Genomic DNA, 20,583 nt, shown 5'->3' with positions numbered 1-20,583 from the left:
AAGGAGCCCTACAATCAGGGAAGCCCCAGGGTGCCAGAGAGGAGAGAAGAAATGCATCTCCTCAGAGGTAATACAGTGAGAACCATCAGGGAGCGGCTAGGGGGCGTGATGGGACCTCCTGGTCCTGAAATTTCTCCCTTGTGGCCTCTCAGAAGCTGGAAGCCATAGGAGTAACAAATGTACATGATAGTGAGAGGCTGCTGGGACCACAGTGATGGGAAACGTGGCTGTCTGCTAAGTAGGGACCTGGCGAGCCCCAGGCCTCCTTGGGCTACAGCCTGCTTTTATCTCAGCATGGGGGAGCGTGGGTGCATCCGAGCAAGCATAGCCAGCCTTGCACTCGGGGTTATGGTCCATCCTTTGCTTACCCTTCCGCCTTGTGGTTTCAGTTCACTAAGCATTAGCATACCCATTATCTCTCCGTCCCTTCAACCACAGGGAGAAATAGGCGGGCATGCATTCTTGTCTCCCTGGGAATAATGAACAATTGAGACAGAAAAGTTAAAAGCGCTTGGAAGGAAGGTTGGAGGAAGGACAGTGAAGCCCACAGATCCTGCTCTGCCGGACCTGTGCCTGCCTGAGGAATGCCAGTAAGACACTAAGAAGCCATAAAATTACAGCCACTGACGTCTCTCATGCTAACCTATTGCCCGGACTGTGCCCCTGGACTTCCGGGTACTCTGTTGAAGTTTAAGTTATGTACACTGAAGTGCAGTAAACAGAGGCTTTTCAGCTTGATGCATTTTTGACAGGCATCTACCCCAATGTGCCCGTCATCCAGATTCCAGCCCATCAGCCCTGAATTTTAAACGCCCGGGCTCCTCTCCCATCAATCCTTTATGTTTAGAGACTCAGCATGCAAGGACCTTTGGTCTGTTCTTAAACTTCATTTGTATGGAGTCACAAAGCCTCTGAAACCTGGTACAGTGTCTGCCCTTTGACAGGCATCGTGTGTGAAGAAAGCCTTGGTTCCTAAACTGCCTAAGAGAGAATGTTGGCACAACGTGGGAAATTGAGGCTGCAGGTTTACAGATTGCCAAGAGAGAAGCCCTGGATGCTGGGCCAGCCAGGTTCCCATATTCGTCTGCTGTGCTCTTCTGGCTTCTTTCTGGGTTTCTGTTTAGGTGAGTCTCGCAAAGCCGGGTAGGCAGTGCCCCCTGCTGTCTGCGGGCCTGACATAAGACTCTTTGCAGGGTAAGAGGATCAAGTCTGGAGTCCAGCTCAGTGACTGGACAGGGCAGGAGCTTGTGAGACAGAAGTCACCTGCCATTTTAGGTTCTCTTGGAAGGAGTTTCGTTCCCCGCCCCGCCGTAGGCTGTGGGGATTTTCCTTATCCAGAATAAACAGACCCAGGGAGAAAGAGCCTTTTTGGTGGAGTACTGCTGCCCCCGTGTGGGTGGCCTTAGACACTACAACAGAGTGGGACAGCTAAGCTTTCAGGTCTCAGGCTCTGTGGCTTCCTTTCTTCGTTGTGTCCTTCTCTGAAAGACAGATGTCCACCAGGGCTATCGCTCGACAATTAAATCTCAGCCTGGAGTGGAAAAGAGGGAGTATGAGGCTTCTTGTGGAAGGTATCTTTTGGAGGACCAGCCTTAGCTATGTGTGTGGTCAGACATAGATTTCACATCCTGTCCAGCACAAGATGGGCTGGCCTTTGTCACTCTCCCTTGAACCAAGTATACAGAGTGGTCTAATTTGAAGGCAATAGAGGTCAGGGGAGGGGGCCTTCTCCTGAGTGGAGCAGCACTGGTGTTAGCACGGGGACCTGTAAGCCCCTCCTAGTGTGCTTGGTGGCCTTCTTTTTTGCACCTGAGGTTGGGCTGCGGTGTAACGGCCCAGCCTACCTCTTCTGGCACGTGGCCCCGAGAGATGTTATCTGTAACTCTGTATTTTTAACTCTTCTTTCCAGAGGATGTGGCTTCTGCGGGAGAGCTTCAAAGGCTGCCCTGTTTGCCTCTGTCAGCAGCCATGACGTCACGGAAATGGGAGGAGGCTGTTCAGCCCCAAACACCTGGAGGGAAGTGGGAAACTTTTTCCATTTCCTGTTCTACTTCTGGCTATTGATTCAGCTTACCTATTTCGGGGTGCAGCTGTCTGTCTGGTTCCTGGAGGGAATCCTATGTCTTGTATGTCTGTGTGAAAGGAGGCCCGGAGCCCGCTGTGCTGCTCATGTGGCCTTTACACAAAGCAAGGCTGGTGGTCCCTCAGACTGCCCTGGTAGCCAGCATGCGCATGGGTGAGAGTCATGACACTTGACTGGCCTGTCACACTCACCCCTGGAAGTATTCCCTGGGGAGCCAGCCTTCGCATCCTGTCCAGGGCAGGGTGGGCTGGATGTAGGCTCCCCTCCTCCCCCCCTGCACTAAGTAAGCCGGGAGCCCTTCTTCCCATGTGCTGTGGGATCATTGTGGGTCGCAGGAAAAACTGAAGTGGACATTAAGTGACCTTGGGCCCTGGATGTCAGTGGCCATGTATGACCAGAGTTGAGACTTTGAGAAGCCCTAATTTCCCAGTGACTGCCCCTAGGATCCAGTGGTCTGTGGGTTCTTCCATGGGGCGGGGTGCCACCCAATTTCCGATCATTCTGATTGACTTTGCTAAGCTTCTCTGTACCTTGCAACACTGAAACAGTGACTCACCTGGCCACTTCCTCTATTAATTTCACAACTTTCCCCCCTCAAGCTCAGTTCCCTCCCCAGTGGACCCTTTATTGGTGTCTATTTGGTGCCAAGCATTGAGGACATACACCTATCCCAAGGGGCATGTGTAGTCCAGCACACTTCCTTGCCGAGATGTAAAGCGGTATCAGGGTTTCACGTGAGACTTGGGGGGATGTTACTGTGTCCCCCAAACCAAAGTGAGACAAAAACGAGCCTTCAAGCTTCAGAAGGCTGCCTGTGTGGTCAGAGCTAAAGTTACATAGCGCACACATGCCTGTCCAGCATGTTTCCAGACTGAACTGTGACCCCAGCAGCACGGGAGTGGGGTGGGGGTTGGGAGGTTGGGAGTAGGGAATGGGTGGTGGTGGGTGGGGTAGTGGTTCAGAATACCTTCCACACTTGTAGCCTTGGGGCATGAGGGGTGCATTTTTTCTGCCTCTAGAGCTGGTCTGCATAAAGCCCTTGAGGAGTGAGGTGTTTGTCTAGACTTTGGAGAGGTGTCCATTCTAGAGCTAGCCCTGGCCGGCATTCCTGGGGCACGAATGCCTTCCCCCTGTGAGTCAGTCCAAGCTGGTCAGGGTACAGTGGCATCCTTGTGACCATCGTCACTTTGTCTTGGCTACAACTTTCCTCAGTGGCCTCTCCCTTCCAGACTAAGGGGTGGCGGGCCTGGGACCGGACACGAAGGAGTCTCCTGACATTTGTTCAGCTATGAGGGAAAGCTCTTGTTCTGACTGGATGGAGATTTCTCTGGGGGGTGAAGTTGACCCTCATCTCTTGATGGCCTCCCGCCTGCCTGTGACGGCCTAGCTTGGCTTGGGCCTGGAAGGAGGACGTCCTACTCACTTCTGGGGCTGGGTGGACCGTCAGCCTCTGCCACATCACCTTACACTGGTCCTCAGATGACATTGGAGTCTACTGACTTCTGGATGTTGCTGTCTGGGGATGCTGGTCTTTGGCATTTATATTGTCTTCCAGGTTTCTTATTCTGTCCCTTGCCCACAAGGCCCCTTCAGCCTCAGCATAACTATAGTTAATTTTCAGGAGCATGTCTACTTGCCCAACAACCCACATTTTCTTTGTTTTTTTTTTTTTTTTTTTTTTTTTTTTTTTTTTTTAATATAGAACAAAGTGAATTACCACTTTAGGAAGGGAAAGGAAAAAAAAAAAAAAAAAAAAAAAAAAGACAAACTAATTTGCCCTAAGTTTTTAATGGTTGATAAAGGCTTGCTCCACTAACCTTCCCAGGGGCATTTTCATTTAATACAGGGAAGAGAATGGTTTAATTAAAAGAAATTCCCAGTGGTAGTCTCTGGCAGTGTGTCAGACAGATGAGGAGGGGCATGGGGGAAGAGGCTTCAGTGCCCCTCCTCCCGTATGTGAGAGGGTGGCCCTGTCATGGGGGTGCCTCCTGAGGCCCTTCCCTTTAGTGATCTCAAAAGGCTTTTCTGTGTAGGCTGAGCCCGTTTAGAAACAATGGGATTCAGTGGGCATTCCAATCAGGATACGCCAGGAGATGGGACGTGGGTTTTCGCTATAGGTAGCCTCTAATCATGCCTGGCATTTCATAGGTGGTGACCCTGAAACTCATAGAAGGAAGGGACATACCCAAGATCACCCACCAAAGCTGGTCAGTCCCATCTCTACAAGAAGAGGCAGGCTGTGTTACAGCTGGGAGGGTTTGCATGTTTCTGGCTAGTGTGGCCATAGGTACACAGGTGAGCCGTGGTGTGGCCATAGGTACACAGGTGAACCATGGATGTATTGGGTGGCTGGGGTGGGTGGGTGGAGTTCTGGGAATTAATAAGTACTCCTTTTTGGCTGTGAACAGTTAGTTAGTTGTTAGTTGGTCTTTGAAGTATACTCCCTTAAGAATCCCTGCCCTTGGGGGAAAGGACACTGACAGCAGAGGCTGGGCAGGGAACAGTGTGCTGTGAGGGCCCATGGACAGCTTGTGCTGGAGGTGAGAGTTTAGCACATCTGCTCTCCTTGGCTAAGTCCCAGACATCGATTCGACCGTTTCAGTGGCAAGCCAATCTGAGGACAAAAGCAAAGAAAGTGTCCCTGAATGGCAGGAGCCAGTGGGGGGACAATGGTGGGGGACACTTGTCATCCTTGACTGGTAAATTTCAGCTGAAGGTCAGACAAACCCAACCCCCAATGCTTTGGCCTGTTATAGGTGGCCCTGAGGCATGGCATGAGCAGGGACCCACACCTGTAAAGGAGCTTCCTGGCCCTCGGCACAGCTTGCTTGGTGGGATTTTTAAGAGGTCGTTCCAAGAAGAGGTTGAATCGAGTGGGTTTGTTGAGGTAACTGCCTGGGCAGTTTGATAGACACGTGCTTTGGTTTCTCTCTGTCTAGATATTGAAATGCCCCCAAACCCAATCAAATAGGATCACAGTTTCTGCTTCTCTGAATCATCTTTAATGAAGTCATGGGCAGCAGGATAATATACACTGTGGTTCAGGCATACAAAGTAGCAGGCAGGGTCTAGACGATGAGATAATATGTTTTTACACCTTGACGAAAGAGTAATGTGTATTTCTTTATGGATGCTTTAAAAAAAAAAAGTGTTCTTTGCAACATTCTCCAGGAACTGCAGTGATCCTGGTGGGGATCTGTCATGGGGCGGGGTTGGGGTGTGGGGGTGTGGGTGTGTGGGTGTGTGGGGTGTGGGTGTGGGGGGTGTGGGTGTGGGGTGGGGCTGTGTGGTGTGTGGGTGTGGGTGTGTGGGGTGTGGGTGTGGTGTGTTGGAGTGTGGGAGTCGGGGGTGTCAGGGTGTGGGGTGTGAGAGTATGGGGGTATGGGAGTGTGGAGGTGTGTGGGGTGTCTTCAGATCCCAGAGAAGTCGCAGTGAACGGCCAGCAGCAGTCAGGGAGCAGAGTGGGTGGCGCAGGGCTTAGCAGCTCTCCAGCATTCTTCATCACAAACTGGGGAGATCCAGCTGGTGCGACTGGAAGTGGGGGCCAGCCAGATCCAAGAGCCCTCTTTATGAGGCGGGGTGGTGGCGGCTCCTTTTCTGCTTGAAGAGGGAGAGGAGGGTGATGAAGATGAAGGAGCTTGGGAGTTCAGGTCCTTTCAGTCTTGCTGACCTGGAGTGAGGAAGCGCAGAGGTCAGAGGCTTAGTGAGGACCAGGACACCCAGGGGTGTGATGGGGCTGTGCAGGGTGGCTGGGGGTCTTGCCAGGGAGGCAGCACAATGACTCTGGCCAGGCCTGGGCCTGATGAATACAGCGTCTTCAAGTATCAAGCTGAGAGAGCTTGCTGGGGAGGAAGAATCCAAGGAAGGGCCAGAGGCCCGTGGTACATGTGCGCTGGAGTTGCGACTTTTCTCCTCCTCTACTCGCTGACTAAGTGGCCCTTGATGTGACTTGGCCTTGCTTGCTTTCTTCTGTTCTAACTGAGGGTAATCTGAGACGTTCTTCATGTATCTCAGGATAGGCATGACTCACCCATGCTAAAAGGAATGTGTCCCATTAAACAAGTGTTTCAGGCCACTGTTTGCAACAGCAACTTGTGACAGGAAGGGGTAGAAAAGTTCTGTGGGTCTAGTCTTAGGATTTAAAAGCAAATTTCCATGGGGGAAAATTTGCTCTCAGGGCTGGGTCTTGCCCTGAACCCACACCTTTAACCCTTCTCCAAGCTTCGATGCCTTCTCACCTCAATTGGACCAGAGGCGCAGCGTCATAAGCAGGTTAAATCCGGCCACTTTCAGGAGGAGGATTCGGAGTCCCATCACTGACAGGTTTTGAAAGTTTAGGTTCATATCTGTAAAACCAAGAGGTCATAGCCGTTAAGGGGATGTGCATAGGAGGTCTGTACAGCAACACTATGGAATTCCCCAAGAGCCGGGTTAATCCGGGTGTGGGCAGCTTCAACTGCTGGATCCCCTCCTTTGAGCTTCTGTGCACATCTCAAGGCAAAGGTGTTTGTATGTTCCTCCAGGGCAAGAGCATTGTGTTGTAAGACAAGACCCACTGAAGGGACTTAGTCCATAGGTGTTCTGAGGCCCTGGACAGATGGGGCTGGGTTTGGGGTAGATGCTCAGAACCTGTTGTCATAACGCTCTGGGCCTGGGCCCCTCACTGAAAACATGGGGCTGATGACTCAGGTCACATGCAAACGAGGTGGCACTGAGACAAGACCTTTGCCCAAAGCTCTGTGAGTTTCACTGCCTTTCCAGAAAGGAGCGTCCCAGGTTGTAGAGAGGGACAGTGTCCTCAGAGTGACATGGCTGCTCTGAAGGGACTCACAAACTCCACAGCCCGACATCCAGGCAGCTTGCTTTGGCTGTTTTCACAGAGGAACTAAGAAAAGAGACACGGAGGCCTGAAAGTGACTCACTGGCCTCGGGAACCTGGAGGCACATCGTGACAAGAACTTAGAACGGAAGATGGAGTTACCCGGGCTGGAGGGGTTCACAACAGCCCTGGGCAGCTCAGAGCTGGGTTGGAAGTGATGCCCCCACCCCAGATCCACCCCCTCTCCTCCCCTATGCACTAACGGTTATTTATGGGCCCATTGCCTCCCCCAGCATGGTGCTGAGTTGGGCAGATCCCTCTCTTACCTGTTTCAAAGCTTTTCTCTATCAACTTGGCATCACAGGGAACGTCTAAAAGGAAACAGAGACATTTTGTTAGAATGTAAAGCGTGCTGACTACCACAGGTTGTTGGTCAGGCAAACACATCACAGATTTTCAGTGGTTCTTTGGGAAAGAACTGGGGTTTGAGCATAGTGCCCAGGGATACCTACTGGGGTGAAGGTCCTGATAGGGCCAATATCCTGGCTTCTGGTAATTCTTTTATTCTTTCAATGGATACTGGCTGTGCAAAGTGTATGCTGTATGACATGGACCACAAAGTCAAGACAGTCCTTGGACTTGGCAGATTTCAGTCCAGAGTCCAATAAAGGCAGGGAGACCTATTCACAGTAACTAGGACTATATATTTTCAGGTATCCCCAAAAGTTCTGATGCCCACATTTGTTCCTTTGTTATTTCTTTTCTTTCCATTTTTTTCCTAGACAGGGTTTCTCTGTGTAGCCTTGGCTGTCCTGGACTCACTTTATAGACCAGGCTGGCCTCGAACTCACAGAGATCCGCCTACCTCTGCCTCCCGAGTGCTGGGATTAAAGGCATGAGCCATCACGCCCAGCCTATTATTTCTTACTTAGTATCTGGTTCTACTGATTCAGATGCTGCCACCTTCCTTCATTCCCCCATTGTCTTTCTATCTCTATAGGGCTCTATATTTGAAACCCAAGAAGCATTGGCCCCCGGAGTCCCTACCACCACCTGGCAAGGCTTCCATCATCTCTCTCTTGCATTCTCTGTCTTCTGCAGGACCTACACTCCACCCTCCACACAGCAACCAGCCTTGTATCTTATTTTATTCAGTTGCTTTTTTTGGAGACAAGGTCTCAGGTAGTCTAGGCTGGTCTCGAACTTGCTGTGTAAGTGGAGATGACTTTGACTTTCTGATCCTCCTGCCTCTGTCTGTGGTCTGCCCCTTGCCTATGTCTTCCAACTCATTTCCTGCAGCTCTTCCTTGCTCTCAGCACTCTCCTTTCTTGGGCTTTGATCCGGTCCTCTCTGGCCTGGGCGTGGCTGCTCCCTTTTTATCCTTTAGGTTGTAGCGTGACAGCATTTTCTCAGAGCCCTTCCCTGACGTGGGTCTAACCTTAACTCTGAGTTAAAGCTTATATTAATTACAGCCTGGTGTAATGTACACGTCCCCCTGCCGAGAGATGGTCTTCTTGCATTGGGGTGGGCCTCCCTAGGAGCACCCTCCTTATCTGACTTCCTGTGTCACGCTAGCACCCGAGACCCTGTGACCCACCCGGTTTTGACAGACATAGGAATCAGAGCAGGCAGCTGGGAAGGGACATGGGAAAGGCTGTCTGGGAGAACAGGGAGGGTAACTGGCTCAAGCCAAGACAGGAAGGCGAGGACTCAGAACAGTGAGACCAACGCTGGGCCAATGCCCTCTATCCCGTTCTCATGTTTGCTTTGTGGCCGGGACATCTGTGGCCCGCTTGGGCAGGGCTCTCTCTCCCTTAGTGAGACAGGCTATGGATGCTGCTGACAGTTGGTGAGGGCACGATGACTGAAAACAGCTTTAGACGCCATAGGGCTGAGCTGGGCCTCTCCTGAAGCAGGGAGCCGGCTCTGGGCAGCCTCACCTTCACTGGGGTAGGAAGTGTTCTCTTTGAAGGCATCTCGACAGTTGAGGCTAGCTTGGTTGCTCCAGGCAATGGCCCCATTGCTCTTGGAATCCATAGACTTCATGTTCAGCACAGTTTGGTTAGAGATGAACACATCAGAGCTGGTGCTACTTGACACACTGATTTGAGAATCAAAGTCGGTGAACAGGCAGATGGTGTCCTTGGACTGAGGGTCTCTCATCTGGTACACAGCAGGTTTGGGGTCCTCGATATCTGTGGACCAAGAGCACCGATGTTAGAAGTGTTTTTTTGTTTTTTGTTTTTTTTAACTTTTTGTGTCCTAACCTTGATTAGAATGCAGGTGACAGTGACAGGCAAAAGCAGAACTCTTGGGACTAGCCAGTTTTGTTCCTCAAGTTTTACTCTAGAAATGACATCTTAGAAGCCAGCTGCTCATGATGGACTCGGGCTAAGGGACAGGCACAGGTCAAGAGTCCCAGCCGAGATCTCTTGCCCTCAGTCACCCCTCTCCATGAGGTCCTGACTGGCATTCTGGAAAAATCAGAGAGGCTGGGCCGCTAGACCATCTTGCCCTTTTTCAACTTAACAGGACCTTCAAAACCTCAGCAAATCTAGTCAGCGGTTTTGCTCTGTCAGGACAAAACCGAGCTTAGAAAACAGGGACCGAGCTGTTCTCCCCAAGAAGGCCAGACGCTGGTGGGAAATGCAGGGTGCGGTATTTTGACATTAACTTGGAAAAATCTATCATGTCACCAGACGGTTTCTCTCTCACTGATAAACGCTTTGAGTAACATCTACACGCATGAAGCCTTGACTCTACCACCCCCGCAGGTCTTGATTAAACCAAAAGCAGCTGAGGTCTCGGAATTTTCACCAGTGAGGTGGACAGTTGCTTCACTCCCTTTTCCAAGCAGGCTGTTCTGAGAAGTGCCTATTTCTCCAAACCTAAATAACCTAATAAGCCACACAGCACTGAACAAGTGTGCAAGGGTTTCACTGTGAAAACACACTACTGAGCAAACCAGTCACACCATCTCTTTATTCCAGGACAGGAGGGACTACTGGAGGCGTTTTGTTAGTGCTGAGGCAAATTCTTTACTTTTCCCAATGGATTAAAAAATATTATTCATTTAGTTATTCACTTTACATCCCAATCATAGCCCCCTTCCTCCTCTCCCCCGGGTTCTACCCTCCCTCCCTCCTCCATCCCCTCTCCCTTGCTCCTCAGACGAGGGGATCCCCCACTACCAACCCCAGCACATCAGGTCAAATCAGGTCTGAGCACATCCCCTTCCCTTGTGGCCTGCCTGGCAAGGCAGCCCAGTCAGGGGGAAGTGATTGAAAGCCTGCAGAGTCCATGACAGCGACAGTCCCTGCTCCCCTTACTAGGGGACCCACATGAAACCCAAGCTGCCCATTGGGCCAGTCCATGTATGGTCCTTATTTGGTCTCTGCAAGCCCTACTCCCGACCCTGGGGCCCTGGTTAGTTGCCTCTTTTGGTCTTCTTGTGGATCTTCTGTCCCCTTGGGGGTCCTTCTATCCTTTCCCAACTCTTCCACAAGACTCCCCACCCTCTGCCCAGTGTGGGGCTCAGCATCTGTTTCGGTCCGGTCCGTTGCTGGGTGGAGCGTCTCAGAGGACAGCTATGCTAGGCTCTAAGTCTGCAAGCACACTTGTTAATAGTGTCAGGGGTTGGCTCTCTCCCATGAGGTGGGACTGAAGAGGCCACCCTCTAACTAGACAGGACTCCTAGTGGAGGGAGGGGATTTTGTTTTTTAATGTGGACTCTCACTGTTTCCCCCCCTCCCCCCCCCCAACCCCTTCTGCCTTCTGAGGAGGAAGCAAGGCTGGCCAGAAGGATTAACACACTGGACCACCTAGAGAGTTTCCAGAAGGGCTGGGCCCTGAGCTTCCTGCCCTGTGGTTCTCACTCCCACAGCTCAGGACTCCTGCATTGATGGTTTTTCAGACCTGGGTAATGCTCACGGAGCCAACCAGGGTGGCCTTGGCAGTGAGGGCTGCCAGCTGGATCTCAGGCCTTGGTGGCATTGCTGTAGGGTGCTGAATCAATACAAGGGTTGCCTGTGGAGCCACAGAGCTAGGAGGGCACCATGGTCTGATATGGAGCTCTGGCACCTTGCAGGCAAACACTTAAGGCTGCACCACAGAAACTTCCTAGTTTTTAGCCCCTCTCATTTTCAGCCCCCTAAGGACCAAACAGATCACCTTCAGTTGGAGGTCTTTCGAGTTCTGACTCTCTGAGTCCTGTGGTGAGAGACATCCTATCCCTACCTCATAAGAAAAAACACATTTTTACCACTGATGGCATCAGAGGTCACTTTGGCAAGACTGGCTCAGTTTTTCAGCTGTTCCGGACCATCACAATTTGAAACGAATACAGAAAGCATTTGTCTGAATGTGTTAGCGAGGTAGGTCCCCAGGGGCACTGCAGTGATGGGAAATCTCCCTCCCTACTAAGTCTGTGCTCTGTTGCTAACCAGTGGGAACCTAGAAGTGAGAGTTAGTGACACAGATGTGGGTCCCATTCAGGCCTGGACAGCTTCAGGGAACAGCACTGTAGGCTTTTTGGGAAAAACGAAACATCTATCTGTACAGCGCTCCTCGGGCCTCCTTACAGTAACAAGCCATTGCTGTCTTTCTGGGAGGCTGGGATGGAGTCTCCTAGAGTCTGAGGAAGAAGGAGAGGGGGAGTCCCTGGCCATCCACGGAAAGAACTGACCCCTTTCACCTCCCATCTGGTCTGCATTCTAAACTGGAATCTCCAGTTTTCTTTTGCCTGGCCCTGGTCCCAATTTCTGTATTCTCTGGAAGGTTCTAACATTTCTTATCTATTCTATCTAAGAAGGCGCCTTTTCCATCTTGCTCTCTAAGTCTATTTTTATTATCAGATCTGGCTATACAGGCCAAAAGGCCTGTGCCTAGTTTATCCCAAGACTGGATCTTGTTGCTCCTCTGTTGAAATTCCGCCTCCCTCTTCTGTCTTACACATACAGATCTTATCTGTCTGTCAAGGCTCAACAAATCTTTTCCAGCATAGAACACAGCCTCTGTGTAGGGCACCTTCTACCAGGACCCTAACCCATCTGACTCTGTTTATCTACAGCACTAGTTGTCAACACTAAAACACTTTCTAAGTTGCTAAATGTACAGCAGTTCTGAACCTTTGGCTATTTTTTTTTTTATGCTGTTTGGGGACAGGTCAGACATCTATCTTAGGCTTTTTAATCTTCAGCCTAACATTATCTAGAGTGATGGCTACTTAGAAGGCATTTAAAAGTGTCCATTGAATGATTAAAGTCATATTTTAATGAGTTTGACCTAGAGAAAACACAGATATTTAAGATTGATAGTGATGCCTTCCCCCCTTTGCAGACCTCAGTGAAACAATTAGCACAATCCCCCCGGTTAGCCTCATCCTGCCGTAGGAACAGTGGACATCTCCAGGGAAGGGATTAATGATGCTGGCCTACGGGGTTGCAAACGGTGCCACTTGGGATGACTCACCAGATATTACCGCCACTTGGGTCCCTTTCCCAAATGTTAATTTACCACTTAGTCCTCCAGTGTTCACACTGCAGGTGACACCTTTACAGAAGCTCCTTAGAAGAAGCCCTGGTCTCCCGGGATGGCGAATCACAGTCCTGAGCCTTAGCCGCTCTGCTGTCTTGCATTGCGGTCCTGTCTTTGTTATGAATGGCCCTTACCTCCTGTCCAGTTCTACAGTGGGGCCCCGGACCGAAGTGGGTTTACGTGATTTCCATGAATTCAAGAGAACTTATGAGATCAACACTTCCTGCTCAGAGCAGCAGCATCCTGGATTTTCTAGGTGAGGGATCTAGGTTACCAACTGCCTCATGGCTACCAAGGATTCAGTGCAAGGATAATGTTCCTTCCCTGCTTAGTGTCGGGCACGATGGGCTCTTTCTAGAACCATTTACGATCCTATCCAAGAAAATGCACGAACTCAAGCCGGTGTCTTGGACAGAGAGGAAGAGGAAGCACTTGTGAATTCTTCCCTTGCCTCATTCCACGTGTGCGGTAGATTGTTGAGCTTGGTCCCTGCTCGTAAGGTCAGTTTGGTGCTGGAGATGAATTCCCAGTGTAGGTGAGGTCTTTGCAGAAGCCTTTCTGCCACTGCCAGTCTACTGGAGCCCAGTGGGGTCTCAGCATACTTTCCTAACCTGTTCTCTCTCTCTGTGTCTCCCCCTCCCCCCATCTCCCTCTCCAACAATGTAAACCTTAGCGTGGCAAGACCATGATAATAGTACCAAGGATGATTTAGACACTCTCCTAATGGAGGATGTTTTTGTGGTGTGTAGGCAGTATCTCAGTACGATGCAGGGTTATCCTTTTGTTGTGACTACTGTGAAAACAGTAATATGTACAGCTGGTGAGGGTGGAGCCAGAGTTCATCCCAGGCCCATCTTCCTCTTGGTCCTTTTCCCTCTCTATACTCTACAGCACACTGGCCAGGCACAGGGCTCAGGCCTTTTCATCCTTGGCTGAGGGCTCTGGGACTCAACTCAGCTCTGAAAAAAGTCTTTGTGAACTGGTGTCCCCTTACCACACTCATTAGCTAACCCAGGAGTTTAACTATCTGCTGCAATAAAAGAGAATTTGTGTTTGCCATTAAGGCATCTCTTCCTCCCCAAGGGCACTTAGCTAATTTCCTGAATGTTCAGGTTATCTGGTACTGATGTTATCAGCTTTGCTTGAAAGCATGGAGCATTTGCAATTCTTTAAAAAAATTTTATATAAATTATTCTGTCCAGGTTTTCATTTATTCAATTGGCTCTTGGCTCCTCTCTGGCTGCAGTATGAGAAGTGGAAACATCCTAAGCTACTAATGAAAGCTTATGGAAATAAACGATATTTTGTGCATCATCACAAGTTGCTAGAGAGTACACTAACAAGGCATCAGTTCTTTTTGCTGTGGTCATTGGCATGGTCATACTCACACGCGTGCACAGCCAGTCTGGTCCCTGCTCCAAAGGTCAGCTTACCGAAGCTACCAGACAGCACACAGTGGGAGGGCTCTTTACAAGAATTCTAATCAAGGCTGGGCCAGCCAGGATGGGGCAATCACCTCTTGCCTCAGTCTATCAGTTTCTCTCAAGTCACCCTTCCTTTGACACAAGAGAAGCCTTACCACGGATTCTTTTCCCAACAGTAGCTCCATAGACCTTTCTCTCAGCCATCCTGGAGCCAGTGGAGTTTTCCTGAAATTTACGTATCCATTCTGGCTTTTCCATCACAACAGAAGATGTAAGAGGCAAGTTGCAAAACCACGAAGAGCCATGGATTAATTGTAAAATGATCTTTTAAAAAAGTACATATTGTTTTCTTTTCTGACAGGGTCTTGCACTGTAGCCCAAGGCTGACCTTGAACTCCTGATCCTCCTGCCTTAACTTCTTGAGTGCTGGGATTATCAGTGTGTGCCACCATGCCTGGTGGTATGAAATGACTCTTGAGGGAAGATTGCACTGGTAATCCACGGGAAACATTAGGGTTAAGGTGTGGGAGGGCCCTTAAGAAGATGGCACCGGTTATTCCTGTGGGTGTGCATGGGCTACAGTGATCACAGCACATCACAGGGGCATTCCATGAGAAGGACTGATGTCACATGGGGCACAAACCCCAGAGGCTGAGAACAGTGTGGACGAGTGCGAACTGTCAGTGGGCACACCACAGAGCCTCAGTCCTAAATTCCTGTGAGAAAAAGAGCGTGAAGCCCAGAAGGTCTAGAAAGTGTGCAATGAATGCATTCCCGTCCTGAAGACTGACAATGTGTATTAGCATGTTAAAAGTCTGTGAAGTTATATACAGGGGGAGGAGGTCTCCCTCAGTCACAGACATCGGGGAGGGGAGTAGGGGGAAGCGGGAGGGAGGGAGGAATGGGAGGATACAAGGGATGGGAAACAATTGAGATGTAATATGAATAAATTAATAAAATATTAAAAATAAATAAATAAAAATAAGAAAAAAAAAGTCTGTGAAGTCTTACAGTGATGTAAGCCCAAGCTGCCGAAGCTTACTAGTAAAGGTCAATGTTACTACTCGTTAATACCTCGCGTATGTATACGTGTATTTATTTCAGTCTTTGGGTGTGCCTCTTCTAGCCTTAGGACATTAGAATTCCGTTCTAAACGCTGGTCTAGTTTTGCTTCTCTGAGCTCCGAATCTGCTTGGTCGCCTGTCCACTCCTGCGGCCACAATTAGGGGCCTCGCTGGTGCTGATTGTTTCTTCCTAATCATTACGAAAGAGCTTCATTTCCTTTCCGCAACTGCAGAGCACCTAGGCAACGGAGCTGCATCCCCTCTCACCCTCATCTCCACCCCCCAACCCCCACTTCCGCAGTCTGAGCCTCAGGGATCTGCACACACAGGACACTGTCTGCCCTGCCAGGAGCAATGTCAACTTGAAAGCCTTTTCCAAACATACATTTTAGAGCTTCCTTCCACAGTTTACCACATACCTGGAAGCTGTGCATCTCAAAGATGACTCTAATCCCAAGGGGAACATTTGTACCTCTTTCCCTAGTGGTCCCTCAGACGGACACACAGACACCACATCTTTTTCATCTTCATCATCACATCTCTTCCTTTTCTGCTAAAACCCATTTGCGCTGCATTCTCGTTACAGACATGTCTACCCTTTGCCTCTAAACTCTGCTTCTCCACAGCTAGGATGGGCTTTCTGGTCCAGGTCAACTGACCCTTGGCGGGGAAGAGGTCCCTGGTGAAGCACACAAGCAAACAGACACACCGCGGAGCCTTCCCTGGAGAGATGGGGCACTTCCTCCACTGGCATAGAGATACTGGTCTCTTAGGTCATCCAGTTTTCTACTCCTCGCTGTGCCATACCCCACGTGGGTGGACTCTATAATCTCCTTGTCTTAAAGGCCAAACAACTTTCTCTGTTGGAGAATACTTACTAATGCCCAAACCAACATGGTTTAAACAGTGATTTCCTGGCCACCAAAGCCTTCCCAAACTCTTCTAGAAGGCGCTTTTGGAAAAAAAAAATTGGTTGAGAAAGAGAGAAGAGGAGAGAGAAGAGAGAGAGAGAGAGAGGGAGAGAGAGGAGAGAGAGAGAGAGAGGAGCGAGAGGGAGAGAGAGAGAGAGAGAGAGAGGAGGAGGAGAGAGGAGAGAGGAGAGGAGGAGAGGGAGGGAAGGAGGGAGGGAGAGGGGGGAGGGAGGGAGAGAGAGCGCTCACATGTGCACATGCCACAGGGACACACGAAGGACAAAGGACAATCACTTTCAGAGGTTGCCTCTCATTTTCTGCCATGTGAGTTCCAGGGATTGAACTCAGATCCCAGACTCAGGGGACATGTACCCTTGCCCCGTGAATCATGTTATAGGCCCAGGAGGTGTTCCACTCCCAATAATCATTAATTTGGAATATACCTACAACCCAGGCATTGTGCTGAGGTTTAGCAATGTAAGAACAAAGGTGGAAAACTGTTCTTGTAGAGACCACAGCAGGAGGATGGGTGTGAATACTAGGCAGTCGGGATCAGAGGTTGGCTGTAGCTTTCTCTGTACTCACTGCAGCCCCTGGGTGCCTCCCTAGAATCGGGATAACCCTGGGCATAACAGTCTGTTTAAACTTGTGGTCCTGGAGGCAGAGACTGCATTCCCTGTCTCCCTCTCTTCCTTCCTCAGGTCTAGCACTGGGACACTAGAGCTGCTCAGTTAAGTGGCCATCACATGGGTAAACACTCTAGATATTCTCTTTCCAACGCAGCCCTGATGCTTACACTCTTTTGTTATGTCTGTTTAACTTGTCTTTAACTTCTGTAGGGTCTAATTTTCCAAATTTTGTATTGTTTTTGACACTATGTACGTTCCTCTTTATCTCTCAGCAGAGCATGGGGCTTCTTGAGAGTGTGTCCAAAGTTCACTATCTTTGGGAAGCTTAATCCATCTCCTTTTATGAAACTAAGTGGTAGCAAAATTAACAATAAATCTTTCATTACACTTAGTCACAATTGCTTCTCTGATAAAGGTCTAGAGACCACAAAAGAGCCTAGCCCTGCAATGACAAAAAGGTTAATCTTCTTGGCAGCTCCCTCAGAATATACAGCGTGGAGCCAGGGTCTAGGAATTTAGAATCCGAATCAACCAAATCTTATGAGGAAACACACAGAATCAGTTGAGAAATCCCTAGTTCATCGTGTAAGACAGCAAAGGGTCTGTCCATGGCCAGGCACTTACTTGGATAAACTTGGAGTCTTGTTCCACTTCCTAAAGTGAGTTGGCCCACGACCTGTGCCCCCACCCTGCTACAGCACAGTACAAATACCTGCCCTCTGGCTGGGCAGTCGACCCATGACCCCCCAGAGTCTCTTAGGGAACAAAACTTTCATGTGGCCCGTACTTCGTGGTGTTAATATCAGTTGCCTATCTTTGTAGGTTAGTGCCTAATGAATTCAGCCCGAATGCTTCCTCTTTATTCTCTGATGTACTTGCATCTTGCTAATACACTCATTAGGCCATGGCTACTGGGGCCAGAGGGTCAGGATGTACAAGGTTGGACCAAAACTCCTCACTTGGGGAAGAAAAAACTTACACCCAGGTGGCTTTTGAGGTGTGGGGGGGCCTCCTTCACACAGTTCAGGTGGGGGCGGTGGCAGCTGGGCGTGATTGGATTAGTAATACATCCTACAGTCAAGCAGGTTTACCTCGACTTTAGTTGCGTGTTTGTGAGCTATCCGATCTTGACCCCAAGTGTCTGTTTCCTTGTCTATAAAATGGGTCTGACATCGATGACCTAGCATTAGACGGAGGAGGGTACTGGTCTAAGAGAGAGAGGGCCCAGTCGCAGGCATTCCAGGCATGCGGTAAGCGGTAGCTGACCACGTAATTCCTAGCCATGCTTTACACGGGGAAAGGGATGAGGCTCCTCGAAGCCGGAGGAGACCCATTGTCCAGTATTCCTCAGCATCCTGGCTGGGATGCTGTGATCCAGGGGGAAAGATCTCATTGGGTGGACAGGAGATGTGGAGTTTCTCAGACACAGCAGGAGCAATAGGGGAAGGCTCTGCCTGCTATGAAGAAAAGGTCTTCAGAAACCTGACAAGAGCAAAGCCTCTTTTCTCAAAATTCGGATTATTTGTCCTTTGAAGCAGAACCCTTATCCATTATTCAGCACAGCCTCATTACACCCGACACACCGGCAGTTACTGTGGTTCAGCCAAGGACTCTGTTAATGAGTGCGGGCCACTCCACCCTCTGCCTGGAGGCCGTCCCTTCCCTAACACACTCAGCTGGCAACAATTCCGCAATGGCCGTTTCTGCAGTACTCACACGGATACACAGTGAGGCTGGTCCCTCTTCCAAACGTAAGTCTGTAGTTTCCTCCTGAGGTACACAGTGAGGAAAGCCTTTGACGAAACCTATCTCCTGTGACCTCCCTTTGCCATTGGTCCTGTTGTATTGGGGCAGCAATCCAGGGAAACACTGGCCACACTCCTAAGTTTGTGAGTGAGCCCTGAGTCCTGGTGCCTAGTGGGAGGGATGGGCACCAAGGATGGACACCAAAGAGTCCCTCGTCTCCCCCCCAGGTTTACTAAAATCCTATCATTTTCTTGTCAGCCTCGAAGCAGGAATGCCCTAGTACCATTGCCATCAACCACCTTGTCTGTGGGGCAGATGGTCTGGTCTGATCCCTTTCCTATTTTTCCAGATGCAAGGGGCTTCTCAAAGTTCTCTGAGACTGGGGTTTTAGCAGGTTTGTGCGGAATGAAGCACCCCTAAACTTCTGTCAGAAGCTCTCTTCACTCTCTTCAGGTTTTCCTTTTCACACTCTGGTGCTTTCTGTTCCTAGCCGTCCCACCACGGGAGAGCACCAGGCAGTTCATTCCTGTAAAACCCTGTCTGAGCAGCACTCTGCAAGACTGAGGCCCTGCGTGTGACTTGAGTATTTATCCTGTCCTCCTTACAGCCTGGAGATAGGTACCCAAGGCCATCTGATTTTCTTTATTTCCACTGACCTTGATTCAGGCAGGGCCTTGTTTCTATGAAATCCTAGGTCTGCAGAGGTGAAGGTTGCAACTTTTAAAATACAAGAGGAAATGGAGCTCCTGCAGAGATGGAAAAGTTCACAGAAGTCAGCAGCCCAGGCTGCCGCCCTAAGCTGACGTGGCCACTCCATCCATCTTTGGCCCTTGCATGTGGCTGGCTCACTACTGATCTTGAGCTGTGGTTGAGGATCACTAGTAAAGAGCTGCGTGGCTCTACTGAGCTCAGGGGGAGGGTAAGGGGTCAGCCAAGGCTTGGCACCACTCTGCATTGAATGGACCTCAGGCTGTCTCAGTCATAGGAGCAAGGTGTCCCCAAGGTCCCCTCTAGCACAGTGCTTCTGTGATTCACTGTTCAACTGGAAAGCAAGCCTCAAGGAATGGTGGGGGAAGTAAAAAAAAGCAGGAGTGTGGCCAGGGGAGGTGCGGGATAGAAAGGGTAGGAGAACGCAGGGGCTAGTTGAAGCTTAGGACCATCTGAGAACCTTATTTGTGAGTAACATATCACAGATGGGTGGCCTACGCTCTTTACTGCCCCGGAGTCAGGAGAAGGAGCTGTCCATCACCATGGTAAGGAGAGGTGAAGGGAGGTTATGGCAGAGGGCCGTCTGTGGAAGAGGATCCTAGCTCACTTACTTGGTATCACCACCACCTGGGTTCCCGTTCCCAACGTAAGCCTGCTGTTTCCGTAGCCCCACTCTGAGTGAGCGCTTCACAAAAATGAGATCAAAGAGGTAGAGAGAGAGCCCTGCCCTCTCATGGAGGATACCTACCCAGGAACAGGAGACCTTGGAGTGCCAGCCCTCAGTGCCACCCGTGGCCACCATTCTCCTCACCACAGCCACCAATGAGCATCACCCCCTTTCCTCATCTGTACGAAACCCCATCAATTACACTCTGCTTCCTACGTGGACCTGGAGGGGTCAGAATTATTAAAGACGGAGCCAGCTACCATTTCTCACCCTTATCTACTACACTTGCATGGAAGGCCTTGCTTTCTTGTAGATAGATGCAAAAATTAATTTTTCATTTTGCCAGGAAGATCAGAACCAAGAGCACCTCTGGCCCACTGGATCAGGGCACCATGCTAAGAACATGCCAGGGCACGGCTCAGAGCGGCCATGCTAAGAACATGCCAGGGCACGGCTCAGAGCTGCCATGCTGTCTCTGGGACTGAGCAAGAGCCTTGGGTGACTCACGTGTGACTCATTCTTGTTTCTGCCCTCATCTCACTGTAGGATATTAATTGCTGATGGGATTTTTTTTTTTTTTTTTGTCCTCAAAAAGTCAGACATCTCAGTACCGGACATATTTGAATCCTTCCCCCGAAAAGTGGGGTGCGATCGTGTCTGTCTTCTGGATAAAGTGCCTGTCCACCTCTGCTCTAATTTGCTAAGAAGACTGAGGGGATTTCCCCCCAACCCATTTACTTATTTATTTTTACTGTTTTTGAGAGAGGTGTCACTATGTAGCTCTTGCTGGTCTGGAACTCACCATATACAAAAAGCTGGCCTTGAACTGAGAGAGCTCAGCCCGCCTCAGCCTCCCAAAAGCATCGGGGTCAAAGGTGTGTGCCACCACTCCCCAAGGCTGAAGCTCTTGAGCTCAGACATCAGTTTCCCTCTTTGTTCCTAAGTCAGCTATGGTCCCTGGTTTGTTGGTGAAGTGGAACCAATTCTTATTGAACAT

The 20,583-nt window shown here is 50.0% G+C and overlaps 1 gene segment (V, D, J or C); it reads right to left on the bottom strand.

Annotated features, from left to right (window-relative positions):
- Positions 1-6,137: 6,137 nt before the first annotated feature.
- Positions 6,138-20,583, bottom strand: part of LOC127186787 (T-cell receptor alpha chain C region-like) — a 372,003-nt gene continuing 357,557 nt past the window's right edge. Inside the window, 3 exon segments of the C gene segment in view lie at positions 6,138-6,429; positions 7,229-7,273; positions 8,843-9,097. Coding sequence covers positions 6,323-6,429; positions 7,229-7,273; positions 8,843-9,097 — 407 coding nt within the window.

The sequence above is a fragment of the Acomys russatus genome, chromosome 3 (assembly GCF_903995435.1).
Source record: "Acomys russatus chromosome 3, mAcoRus1.1, whole genome shotgun sequence".
In the NCBI taxonomy this organism is placed as follows: domain Eukaryota; kingdom Metazoa; phylum Chordata; class Mammalia; order Rodentia; family Muridae; genus Acomys; species Acomys russatus.
This window is presented reverse-complemented; position numbering and strand designations above follow the sequence as displayed.